The 13,655-nt window shown below is 43.7% G+C and overlaps 1 protein-coding gene across 3 annotated transcripts in view; it reads left to right on the top strand.

Moving 5' to 3' along the window:
* Window positions 1-13,655, top strand: part of LOC310869363 (growth arrest-specific protein 7-like) — a 47,429-nt gene that overhangs the window by 18,240 nt on the left and 15,534 nt on the right. For all 3 annotated transcript variants that reach the window (XM_083780064.1, XM_083780066.1, XM_083780065.1), the window contains 5 exons: window positions 6,089-6,178; window positions 9,914-10,029; window positions 11,483-11,557; window positions 12,235-12,313; window positions 13,474-13,605. In XM_083780064.1, the coding sequence (XP_083636190.1) occupies window positions 6,089-6,178; window positions 9,914-10,029; window positions 11,483-11,557; window positions 12,235-12,313; window positions 13,474-13,605 (492 nt within the window). The remainder of the gene's footprint in view (window positions 1-6,088; window positions 6,179-9,913; window positions 10,030-11,482; window positions 11,558-12,234; window positions 12,314-13,473; window positions 13,606-13,655) is intronic.

Genomic DNA, 13,655 nt, shown 5'->3' with positions numbered 1-13,655 from the left:
AAAGCGTAAAGCTTTTGTAGAATTGCTGCGGCAAGCTATGGGTATCTTTTTGGGACTGCGCAGTCTTGTCTGTCTGATAAGGATCTCACTTGGATCTCCAAGTGTTTGTTCTCTCAAGCTTTATACACTAATGACTCCTTTTCAAGTGAAAATAATGTGATGCGTTTTCCAGCTAACAATCAGTCATTTCTTTCTGTATGACAATGTATAAATTTGAGTTTAGTCGCTTTTTGGCATGATGCCTTAAATCCCATCCCCTAGAGGGACCACAAACACACTACTCTGCAAGGCATTGCAGGTCACACAGACAGACAGCAGCACTGCAGCTGTCATTACTGGCAATGTCTTCAGGATTTGGAAAGTAAGCACTTTGTACACTGCATTGTTAGGACGGAGTGCATACTCCTCCAGTCCTCCACCAAGTCCACTACAATGGCAACCATTCAGCCGGCATATGTCAGACCACACACAAATGAATCCTCTGAGAGAGTACAAATCTAACCAAATTTCGTAACACATTTTGGTTACATCTGTACTGTCTCTGAGGTAAATGAATGGTCTTGCAATGGTGCACGCACTGACGCACGCACACACATACAGTACACACATACACACAATCATAACGATCACTTATCGGTATACCATTGTGCTGAGTAGCAGGTTGTCAAACAAATAAAAAGGAAAAGAAACCGTTCGTCTCTGAAGGAGTGCAGATTTGATGTGAAATCACTGATTCATCCCAAAGTCGCTCCAGTGTGTGACACTGCTGATGTCTATGTAAGCTGATGGTTGATGATGATTGATGGCAGAAGTGAGAGGGGTGGATGCCAGGGAACGGATGGTGCTGGTAGTGTGGTGCGGGGGTGGCTGAGGGCAGATGGACACACAGGAGGGTCTTGTGTTTGGTTTGGGGCTGGTCGTATACCCTCGGTGGGCTGGCTGACCTGCCACGGGCCACGGGAGCCGTCAAGTCTGGCTATTGTGATGTTGAAGCACCACACAGACCCGCGAGGGATTCTGAGAGTCCAGTTGCCATGGTGACAAAAGCTATAGCACTGATTAATGGCTGGTGGAACGGAAAACACTGCTATAGGAGAGAATTGGGGGGGGGGGGGGGGGTCAGATTTTTCCTGAATATACACTATGCAAAATGTTAATGTTTTTTTAATAATTTAAAAAATATATATTTCTTTGATCACAGATCTATGCTTTTGATTAAGAGTACTCACTAAATATCTCTGTATTGCTAAGCCATGATAACATTCATTATCGCCGTTTATTTTAATATTTTGACTTAATAATAATCCCATTTGATCCCGCATGCTAGTTGCTACTGAAAGTACAATGCAATGTTCACTCAAAATATGATTTCTTCATTCAAAATTATAGCTCTGACAAGACGTTCGCACATAATTTCCGAAAAAGGTGTTTCCTGATGGTGTGTGTGTGTGTGTGATAACAGCTGAACCAAAAACTGTTGGTGCACGGGGTGGGGGTGACGTCAGGGGAGAGAGAGAGAGTGAGATAGAGAGAGAGAGAGAGAGGTGTGTTTATTGTTGTGGCACGGTGCATCTCGGATTACACAACCCTCCAGTTGTCATGGAGACGTGCACATCCACGCTAGAGTGCATCATGGTAGTGTACGTCTCCCTGCCTACAGTCCAAATCCTCGTGTTAATTTAACACGGCGTGTAAGAATGGACTCAAATAGACCCTCGTGTACGTGACATTTGTACGCTGAGTTAAATGATCACTGGGGATGTTTCCTCCGTGTCTGTGGACCCCATGTCGGTCATGTTGTTGTGCATCAGACAGTAGAGCAGAGCAGAGCTATAACCTTGCGTTCACCTTGTCTCCTCCATCATAGCCAAGTGTGACCAATAATAATATTATGTCGGTTATGACTTCACATTGTGAAACCTGGGCATGTCCTAATAGGCGAACATTTTGACGAACATTTTGGCAAAAAAAGAAAAGAATATTCCGATCCACAATATCGCAATTGGTTTCTAGATCAGCTATATATTTTCAGGGAAGAGATTTGGTGTAGAGTGACTGATGGAAGGGGCCAGCGCGCATGGTGGGCCACGGCCGGGTAAACAAAGTACTGTCTGTGGTTCCCAACCTTTTCTGGATCAGACAGGGCCCACTTGAAAACCTTGAAAGCATTCATCTGGCCCACCCATTGGACCACTTAGCTCTATTATGGTCAGATGGATGTATATGGGCTGTGTGCATTTTCAGAGCATGTTTATTTTAATGATCAATCTCTTGCGTCGATCAGTATTGCAATGAAAGCCGTTGCAACCAAACCTCGTGTCACCTGGCTTTCCACTTCGGAGGAAAGGTCTGCGTTTCTAAATTGGCATGTGATCCGGTCCCCCCTGTTTGTTTTAAGTCTCGCCAGTTGCCATGAGTTGGAATAAAATATATGGACATACCAAACAAATTATTCCAAGACGTATTTGAAGAAACGTGTCAGATTCATACGCTGTATCAAGCTGTATTTATTGGGTAGGCCCTAAAATTACGATGTCCTTGATCACAGGGAATTTGGGGTACTTCTGATGGTTTGTTGTTTCCTGCCAGACAACCAGACTACAACATGATGTAAGTTACCATCAAGTTCCAACCGGATCCTAAACCTGAAAAGGAATGTTTCCCAGGCTATCGTTACAACCTGACTCAGGGTCACAACAAAAGGGAGACACATCAGGCACTATAGCACTCCAATCGCCCAGGACGAAGTTCACTGTCCTTTCAATTAGTAACACCCAGGACAAAGTTTTATCCAAAAGACGAAGATTATTGATATCACAACCGATCACATTGCTACACAGCCTGGGAGCGCCTGTTGCGCAATACTTGATGTTGCGTAACAGTGGGACGTCGTCGAAAATGTTCCCCCGCTGTTTTAGCCGACGAGACCAAAAATCTTAAAACGTTAATAACTCACGATCGAAATCATCCCGTCCAATTCTGTGTTAGACGGCCCACCGTGGTCCCGTCGCTAGTCGTGATAGAATTAATCATACCTCACGTTGTTGTCGATCATCTCTAGAGTGTTTTGGCTACATTTAGCTGCTACATCCACATCCGGGATAACATACGATCCGTCGGTAAAAGTGCTCCACTGCAATAAATCACTGGGCGCTATGATTTAATGGATTAAATAACCCTGGGCAATCGGAGTGTTAAAAGTATATAAAATGTATATATTTTTTAAAGATAAACTACATGTAAGTAAACAACTGCAAACCTAACATGTCAGTAAATATATGGACCATCAGTATGCAGTGTATGGGTGCGAGTGTATGTGCAGTGTGAATGTTGCAGGGTGTTAAACAAACAACCTAGGGAGAGTGGAGAAGGGTATGAATGAAGGCAAGTAGACATTTATAGGCATGGGAGTGGGACACACTCAGGTGTGGTCCAATCTCCCTGACGATCCAACTCTGTCAATCAGCCATAGCAGCATCCATGTTAGGCTGGGTAGGTCACAAAGCGTTTAAGAAAAAAAGAAAAGAAAAAAAACATTACATATATATATATTTTGCATACAGTTTTTGAGTGGTGCAACCACTCCTACAACCATCAATGTCCGTGCGTACCTATGTATGTATCATTGTGCGTACCTATGTATCATTGGTCATGAGCACGAGTATATGACTTATTAGTACCAGTAGGGGGGCGCCAGAAACAGAGAGGCATAGTGCATGCTCTGTTGCCTGCTAATGAGAGAGAGAGAGAGAGAGAGAGAGGTGGGGGGTGGGGGGGAATTGCACCACTCAGTTCACACGGGTGTGATTTTTATATATATTAGTGCTTTGCCAATTATTTGGGGGCCATCTTGCAATATCCTCATAGCCCACCAGTGGGTCCCACAGGTTGGGAATGTCTGCTGTATAGGGTGTAAGTGATTAAACACTAGCTCGGGTGCTGTTACGAGTGCTGTTCTCTTCGGCATCCCCACGGACCAGACACGGCCTATGTTTAGGTCTCGGTCACAGGTGCTGTTAGGTGTGTGGCCACGCACACTGTGCCATGCCCGCACCTGGCTTCTTTGTATTGGCCTCTCCCAAAGCGGTCAGCTCTTGCAATATTATAAGTAAAATAATAATAACGAAGAGAGAAGAACAGTGGAATGGGACGGAATGTAAGGAAAGCATGCTAACAACAGTGGGGAAGTCTCACGTTGTTTTGTTACGGAGGGGCTGCCTTTATACAGCAAAAGTAATTTGTCGCTTAGCAACAGCTGCCGAGCCTCTCCACATTTCCACAGAGCGTTGCTGTGATGTTCAGTCAGTGCTACAGTATGCCTAGAACTGATGTGCCGGGGTGTATAATGTGAGTTATAGTAGATAGATAAGCAAAAGAGTGAGGTAATTTGGGGGGTTAGGAGGTTAGTCTACAGTCATGATGGTGTTGGAATGGCCAGTTAGAGAGCCATTTGTTTGCCTGACAGACGCTTATTTTTACGTGTGCCTTATGGGCCATTAATTTTCTACTCTGTCAGTAGAATTTGTGTCTATTCAGCAAAACAAAAAACTGCTGCATTATGCGATGAAGAAGCCTCCCCCCCCCCCCCCCCCCTGTTCCCAGCACACATGAGCACACTCAAGTTTGTTTATGTATGAAGAAAAAAGGCCCCTAATTCCACAAACTGATACATAACATAATAATATGATGATGATGATGATGATGATGATTATGCAACAAGAAGTTGAGACAGGCACTGCTCTGTCCTAATGTAGGATATACAGTATACAGTATTTGTATCTAATACTGTATATGAATGTAACCTATACCCACATGATAAACACCATTAATCACTCGGGCCACAGTCGGAAGGGCTAAACCCTCTCTAGTTCCTAGCTATCTTAAGAAGAAAAGAAAAGAAATGTCAAAGACGTCGGGAACACTATAGATCCTCAATGAGGATTTATCGTGCTGTGACTGCCCCCGTGTCATAAAGGTAATCTGTATTCATATTTTACTCCTAACTCCGGAGCTCCTCACTAAGCACCCATAAAAGAAAAAAGACAAGTGAGTTAGGGAGACATGAGCCCTGCTTTAGATAAATGGTCTTATTTTCTGCTGGATGTGAGGAAGCAGATAAACAACGGCCGTGATAGATGTGGGCCAGGCGTAATGGAAGATCTGGAGCCCATGACAATCAGTATGATCTCTGATGCGGAAAATGAACAAAGTGACATGTTCTACACAGAGTAAATCATGCTGCTTCCGATTAGATACTGGCTAGAGTACATGGATGATAACAATGTGTGCATTGTATGGAGTTGTGGTCACGTTTATCTTTCTTTCACTGCATTGCAACGATGTTAGCATGCATTCCATGCCAATCTTTTTATGGTGCCTATACTGGAGGTAGGCTAGAAGAGGGTCTCGCTGTGTGTGTGTGTGTGTGTGTGTGTGTGTGTGTGTGTGTGTGTGTGTGTGTGTGTGTGCGCGCGTGTGCGTGTGCGTGCGTGCGTGCGTGCGTGCGTGCGTGTGTTTGTCCGTCCGGGGCTAATCTCCTCATAAGCACTGGACCGATAAGGGGACAAATTTCTTGTGCAGCCTGTCGGGATGACACACACACACACACACACTTGTTTGTTTTTGTAATAATATAAAACCATTCACTTCATAATAGAAGTCATAGACTGGCCACAAGTCCTTAGACCCACATAGGAGCCATGTCATTATTAGATCCTATCTTGTTGAGTGACTAGCTGTATTGTAGAAATGTCCATGAAAAGAGAACATTACGCAATATGCATGAAATATGCTCTCTGAAATTCTGAATTCATGTAACGTAACTGCTGCAGTACAGGTGTTTAGATGACAGCCTACATCCTAGCTGTCTATAAGTGTGTGTGTGTGTGTGTGTGTGTGACTATCTTTCAAACCGCTGGACCGATCAGTGCCGATCTTGTATGATGCCAGTATGCCACAGAAGTACCTCAATATATATATTTTTTGTCACAGATGTTTTATACTTAAATGATATCAGGGGCACCGTCACCTACTGTATGTTCTCGTTGCTCTATGTTTTGAATTGACATTTTATCGTCCGTGTTTCCAGATCAATGGCGTCACATTCCCACTACCTGGGGAGGGACCAGAGCAGCAGCTCCTTAAGCCGGGTGAATGGAGTTACTGTGACTACTTCTGGGTAAGAGAACCACATGGACACATAAAGGCCTCTTCCGGCTCTGGGGTTGCCGTTATCTCGAGGGAAGGCAACAATGGAGGCAAGCTTTCCCGAGATTCCTTGCGAAGCGTAGCGTTAAGCTTTGCCGAGCTTCCGGGTACGTAACGGAAGGGGACGCTCGGAGAGTATGCACATGCATGATTTTCCCATCAGGACACGCCCCCCTCATCTAGACTGAGTGGCAAAACATTGAGCAGCATGGAGCGTTGGAGTTCGGAAGCGCTCGTTGGAAATCACTCAACCGTCCTGTTTCTAAATGTCACATAATGCAGGAGGCAGCAAAATGTTGTGTTATTGAAAACAAGCACTTCCAAACTCTGACACACAGAAAGTAGCTCATAACGTTTCTATGGTGGATTTCTATGAAACAAAAACTTAAGATTGTTTAATGCAATCAGACAGGACTTTTGTGTTTGGATGAATGGGCTGTCGAGGCCAGAAATTATTTTTTTGCCACTCAGTGGGCGTTCCCGCATAACTTCCAGGTACGATGATGTCACGCGCATACCCTCTATTAGAGGCACGACTCACTCTTTCCCAGTGGGCACTTGAGTGGCAGCGACGCAGCGTGCCTCCAGCACTTCCTGCTTGACTTCCTCCTCTCGCTGGTGACAGGTCGCTCCAACCAACTGCAGCGACCAATGAGGCATCTATATTTTGGAGCAGTGCCTCCGCTCCATTACGCAGCTATGTGTGTCCCTATGTTTGTCCCTGTGTCTGTCCCTGTGTCTGCGTACGTGTTCGAGCACGGAAAGCTGCAACGCGGTAACTGTCATTTATTTTTTCCAAAAATAATCAAAGTACAGTACAGAGCACAGTACACTACAATAAGAGTACAGAGCACAGTACAATACAGTAACTATAACAATAAATGTATACCGGTAGTTGCACCGCTCAGTTCACGACTGGTGTGATATTTTTTATATCTATGAATAGGACCCTCGTCTATTGTCATTAGGCGTGGCTCAATAACGAGCAAGCACCATCACAATCATTATCCCAGCTGTAACCACTATGAGTCATTTATATCAATCATTATCCCAGCAGTAACCAATATGAACTCGCCTTGAAACCGGCAAAAATAAAATGCTCAATGAAGCTGTTCCTCAGCGTCATGAAGCTGAGGAAGACCCATTGGAAAAGGACATTTATCATGCAGCTCTCGAGGAGACTTTTGTTTAATCTGGAGTGTTGCAGGCATCATGCTGGGCAATGCTTTCTCTCACTACATGAATGAGATCCTACACTGATAGATGGTACTCATTATGCGTTTCGCCGGCAGATGATGGAATACAATGCAGCGCACTGCAATGATATGAAGGGCCTCATGAGTAGTGAGGTTGATTTTCTGTATGCGTTATATATATAAAGTAGTAGGCTGTGTGTATGTGTGTGTGTGTGTGCGCATTTGTGCGTGTGTGGGTGTGTTACACACACACTGCGTTTACATTATACATGGTATATTCCCATTTTATCACTGACAAGACAAGCCCTCAGCCACACTACATGCTGGCCCCACAATCTTCCGTTTTCATGAATGTCCATGCCGAAAGGCTATTTTTAGCAAGACACTTTCCATTTTGCCCACCGTACCTGCAGCTACAACATGCACTCCTGCTGGCCTTGGATCGGAAGTCTCCTTCCTGTTCCCATGACTCTGCTCATCTAGTGCCTTTCAGCTTGCCAACTGCTTCATTTATTTTTTTTAAATAAGAAAAAGACAAATACTTTCCGCTCGCTCTCCTTCAAAAAGAAAGAAAACCACACTCTTTCCTCGTCTACAATGGCTGTTTTAATTTATCGCCCATTGTGTCATGTTTGCTTGTGATTGACTGTACTCCCGTGTATACATCCCCGTGACCTGCTTCATGGAAGCCATAGTACAAGCCATCACCTCTGTTCCTCTTGGTGTAATCCATCAGTCCCCACTTGTCACTAAACCACAGAGAATGCTGCTCTTAATTGGCTGGCTATAGAGCGTCGTAGTCCCGCCCCCTTTCTTTGACGACGCCAGGCCCAGGAAATTATTCCCAATGCATTTTTCCCATAGGCATTTCAAAAAGTATTTATTTAAAGGCGGTTACGCCGCGGACAAGGCCAACTCGAGTCGTGACAGCTCATGACAACAAACACAATATTTTGGACCAAACAAATAATTACAAAGAAGAAAAACAACCAAAAAGGTGTTGTAACCTGCCGTTTTTTTGCAATTATTTGTTTGATCCAAAATATTGTGTTTGTTGTCATGAGTTGTCACGACTCGCGTTGGCTTTGTCCGCGGCGTAAACGTCTTTAAATAAATACATTTTGAAATGTCTATGAGGAAAATGAACAGAGAATCATTTCCTGGGCCCTGGTAGGGGGTGGGACTGCGATGCTCTATACCGGTCTGCACACATAATATATAAATGGAAATGCACATGAACGAACGCACATACTACAAACACATGCACATGTACTGATGCATATACAGAAACATTTACGCGCAGATAGGCAAATACACCCACTCACAGACACATGCTCACATTCACATACACACCATAACAGTATAACGTTAGATGTTCCTCAGTGTTAATTTAACACATTTATCTCATGAAGTTATCAAAATCGCCCAATAAAAACAAACAAAACATAACTCGGGGAAACTCTTGTGTATAGCAGGGAAAGACACTATCAATTAACTCAGGAAAGTCGTGTTTAGCAGTCAAACTTTAACAGTGTTGTCACCTGCCAGTGAGGAGGAGCCCCCACCGGGAGGAAGTAGCGCATCCGTCCTATACATCTTCCGTTCAACACCCCCCCCCCCCCTGCTGACAGGCTCTCCCCCGGCCCTTAGGTGTTGCTAAGATCGCTATTTAAAAATAGCAGATCTACAAGCTCATAGCGTGCCACCGAGTGGCGCGCTACGAGCTTGGAGATCTGCTATTTTTTTTTTCAACTGTCAGGATTTAAGACATTTTTAGAATCTGATCTCAGGTCAAAATGCATTAAAGAACCACCATTCATCTGTGCGTTAGAATCTGATCTCAGGTCAGAATGGGTTAAATAGAGTTTGGCCAAGCCGCAGCATGCACTGTATGGGGGTGGACAGGTATTTTACCCCTGTGTCACCTGAGCTCCCTGACGGTGTTCATTCAACAAATGTAACCAAATGCCCCCGTATACACTCTCAGAATTTCATTAACGCACATTGACGCATGTCCTCTCCTTGACGTGCAAATGTGCAGCGATGTCACTGTGACTCAGTGATTCAGGCTCGTAGCTCATCATGACTCACCCACGCTACACACAAATCCCCCATACGCGCACTCAGAATGTAAACAATGCCCAAAGGTTAAAATGTAAAATCCTGGACACATCTGTAACTCTGCAGGCCCATTTCCTTTGGTTCTAGAACTGGTTCCGTTCTAGATTCTTGGAACCGTGGTGCTTTTCACGGAACCGGCGGCCATTTTTTTGGTTCCAGTTCCGAACCAGCTTAAGATTCTGAACCAATTCATTCAACACTCAAAATAACGGAACCGGTTCAACCTCGGTGCATGGAAAAGGGGCCTGAGTGTAAAGATGGACATTTGGTTCCATTTGTACAAAATGTTACAGATGGATAAATGAACACTCAGGGGTTTTTTTCTGCACGTGGCAGTGTGGATAATGATTATGTTTGTGTAATTGAGTGACGTCTCCTTTCCCTCTCAGACTGACAGGAAAGACCCCCAGGGGGGCGCCTGTGTTCCAGGCTTCGAGGTTCTACTGCAGAAACAGCTGAAGGGCAAACAGATGCAGAAAGAGATGGCAGAATTCATTCATGAGAGGTACGTACAGTATGCGTGCACACATCCTGACAGAGAAGGCTTGTGCCATCCATTGTGTGTGCGTGTTGACTTGAAGTCACCCAAAACTGATTTCAGATTGAATTAGACATCTGCATGTGTGTTGAACATGCTATTATTAGAGATAGACTCGGGTGATCTTGTCTAATCGTGTCTTATTTTGTTTTTTGGATCTGTGTGTAACAATGTGCCTTATATCAGCCCACAACAGAGGTTGTTAACAGCATGTTATCAAGGCTTTAATAATGTGTTCCTGTCTTGCTTTTTACCCTTGAGTTTTGTGATAGCCTACATATTTGTGTGTGTGCGTGTGCGTGCGTGCGTAGCTGTGTGCGTGTGAAAGGGGGGGGGGGGGGGGGGGGTGTCGGGTTCTATATAAAATGTATCTGTTGACTTCAGTTTTCATTTTGTTGGGATCTTTCTACAGGTCTGGCAACACTGTCATTTTTCTCATTAGAATCTGTCAGGGTCAGCTGTGTCACTTGATTTGTGGAGACTTTAATCACAGATGACAGCCAGTCTATACCGCTGTACACTGTAACATCCAGAGTATTATATTTAACTTGATTACATTTGTACAGTGGCAGAATTACATTCTGAATAAAGTTTAATACTTCCTCCATGTTCATATGAAAGCTTTTACATTATTCCTTTAAGGTAACATAAATGTATGATGCGCTACAAACGTATGAATGCTGCTACACATAAACATTTTGTTTTGTCATATAAAGTCAAAAGAATCAATTGCATCTGAGTGATGAATAATTTAATTTTAAGTGTTACAACTGACCTTCAGGACACACATGGTACGTGGTAGCTCCACTTAGCACACAGAAAGCATAGGCCTATTTGGGAAGTTATGCTTCATTTATACACTGTCATACAGTGCGCTGAAGCATAAGTCGGCCTTTAATGAGCATCACACAGTAGAACACACTGGTTTTATTGTGCTCTCAATGTCTTGAGTCACGCGAGTCAAGCGTTGAGAGCGCATTAAAACAGTGGAGCTTATTTATGCAGATTCATGCAGACTTGTTTTTTTCTTGTTGTTGCACCGTTGTTTGTCCTGCACCTGCAGACACCTGCAGGTGGATGATGTGTACGTGCACCTCTTCATGCATTTAATGAGCATTCTCCCTTGATCCTAAATCAATTTTAAGATTAAATTAATCTTGCACATTTGAAGGTAGGAAATCTCTGTCTACCAAATCCATGACCACTACTCAGTGGTGACCTTTACTTTGAGGTTCTGTAACTTGTTTTAATGCCGTCATATTGCGGGCATGGGCTTTCAAGAATGGGCCCTGTGACCTTCTATAGATGACATATTTATGCAGGTGTGGACTGGAGGGTTTAAAAATCTCTTTCACTAAAGTTTTGTCCCTTGGGCCCGCAGCAACTTTCTATATTCTATATCTGTCTCTGTCTGTTTTAGAATAAAGATTGAAGAGGAATATGCCAAAAACCTCTCCAAGCTGTCTCTGAGCCCTCTAGCTGTGCAGGAAGAAGGGTGAGTGTACCGTCCATAATAATGTGTTCATCATTGACTTGCACTCTCTTGTTATGCCAGCTTGCAAAGTCATACAGAAATGGGAGGTTTACACAGTAAATGCAAACAACTACTACAACTACAAGTGGCCCTTGAGCAAGGCACTGAACCCCCAACTGCTCCCCCTGGAGCTGCTTAGTGGCCAACAGTATAAGACTGTGGCTACTGGTCAGCTCCCAGGTTTTTGTGTGTGTGTGTGTGTGTGTGTGTGTGTGTGTGTGTGTGTGTGTGTGTGTGTGTGTGTGTGTGTGTGTGTGTGTGTGTGTGTGTGTGTGTGTGTGTGTGTGTGTGTGTGTGTGTGTGTGTGTGAGTGTGAGTGTGTTTCTATGTGCAGGGCGTTGCTGAAAATGAGCACCTGTGCTCAGCTACTTCCCTGGGGGGAAAAAAAGAAAAGAAAAAAATGTATTTATGAAACTTAAGGAAGAACAAGAACTACAAGGGTGTGTGTATAGTACTACAGATGGATGTATTGACAACAGTATGGGTGGTATAATTTGAGAGAGAGAGGGGGGGTGGGGGGGGGGGGGGAGAGGGAGAGAGAGATGGCTCATTGCAATGAATCTTTCTTAAATCCTGTGGTGATTATGAAACCTGCATCTAACACTACTAAAGTACTTGGAATTCTATTGGAATTCCAGAACTCTAGGAGAAGCCTGGACCCAGCTGAAGAAGAGTCTTCATGATGAAGCTGAGGTCCACCTCAAATTCTCCAACAAGGTGCTGTACCATCTACAGAGGTCTATAATAAAAACAAGGTACTGTACCATCTATAGAGGTCAATAATAAAAACAACAAGGTACTGTACCATCTACAGAGGTCTATAATAAAAAACAAATTACCTTTCTTTTTGTTGTTCTTATAGGTTTTAATTGGAGATAACGTTATACCCAAAAGTAATGTTATCATAGCCTGGAAACAAATCTGGAGACAAATCTGCCAGTGAAGGCAAATATGGGGTGTGTGTTAACTATTTATCAGGAAACATTCATACCTCACAGAATAATGACTAAAGTCCTTTGACAAGTCATTAGGGTCAAATTCTGTACAGATAGATACTTTCCACAACGTTTTACACAATATTATTTACACAATAACATGTCAACCTTTACAATGCATTACATTGACCAGCGACTCAGGAAGAACAATTAACAAACAGCTCAAAAAGCTCAAATCTGCTCAAATCTGCTCAAATCTGTAATTAATAAAATAAAAGGGTTTTGAGCACTCTCAATGCCTTTGTTATAGATCTGCCCACATTCAGGTCAAACAATTTGAGTTTTCAATCAACTGGAAGAAATGAAATAGTTTCCCACATGCTTGGGTAGACTATAGTAGACAACATCCTTGGGTCAAAGGGCTTATTTAGTTCAACCTTGGCCTTGTCTCACAGAGAAAAACGACCCTCTGCCCTGCAATTCAATTAGCAAGTAGGCTACAGCAGAAACTAGATACTGGCTTCAAATGCAGCCTTACACAAAGCTGAGGAAGCCTCAGAGCTTTGCATAGCCCTCCATTGTCTAACTCTAACTAATTAGCTGTGTGTTGTGACGAGGCCCCCAGCAAGGGGAACATACTGTATAGGCTGAATCTCCGCCCCGCTCATTATGAGAGGACAGTGTTAAAGTGTGGTCAGAGAGAACAGAGAGAAGTCCTTGTTGAACGTTTGGCAGGTGGCAACCAAGTTAGCTTTTATGGTGGCATCTATCTATCCTGCATTAGTCCAGCTCCAATCACCCCAATTACCATGCAGTGACATAATGTCTCTGTAGAGTAAGTTGTAGCCTCGGAAACCCAGACGTTTTTATTTAGTAAGTTGTACCGTAGGCATGATTAAGGACATGTATATGAATTGTCTGCTCTGTCTTGTCTCTCTCTAGCTCCACTCCGAGGTAGAGAAGCCCTTGCTGACATTCAGGGCAGACAACTTCAAGAAGGACCTGAAGAAGTACGACCATCACATGGCAGACCTCAGGAAGCAGCTGGCGAGTCGTTATGCAAGCGTGGAGAAGGTACCTAACTTTGAATGTTCACAAGAGTGTTCTGGAAGGATTTTATCAGC

This window comes from Protomyctophum parallelum (assembly GCF_964188405.1).
Source record: "Protomyctophum parallelum genome assembly, chromosome: 13".
Lineage (NCBI taxonomy): Eukaryota > Metazoa > Chordata > Actinopteri > Myctophiformes > Myctophidae > Protomyctophum > Protomyctophum parallelum.
Note: the sequence above shows the minus strand (reverse complement) of the source record. Positions and strands in the feature narration are given on the sequence as shown.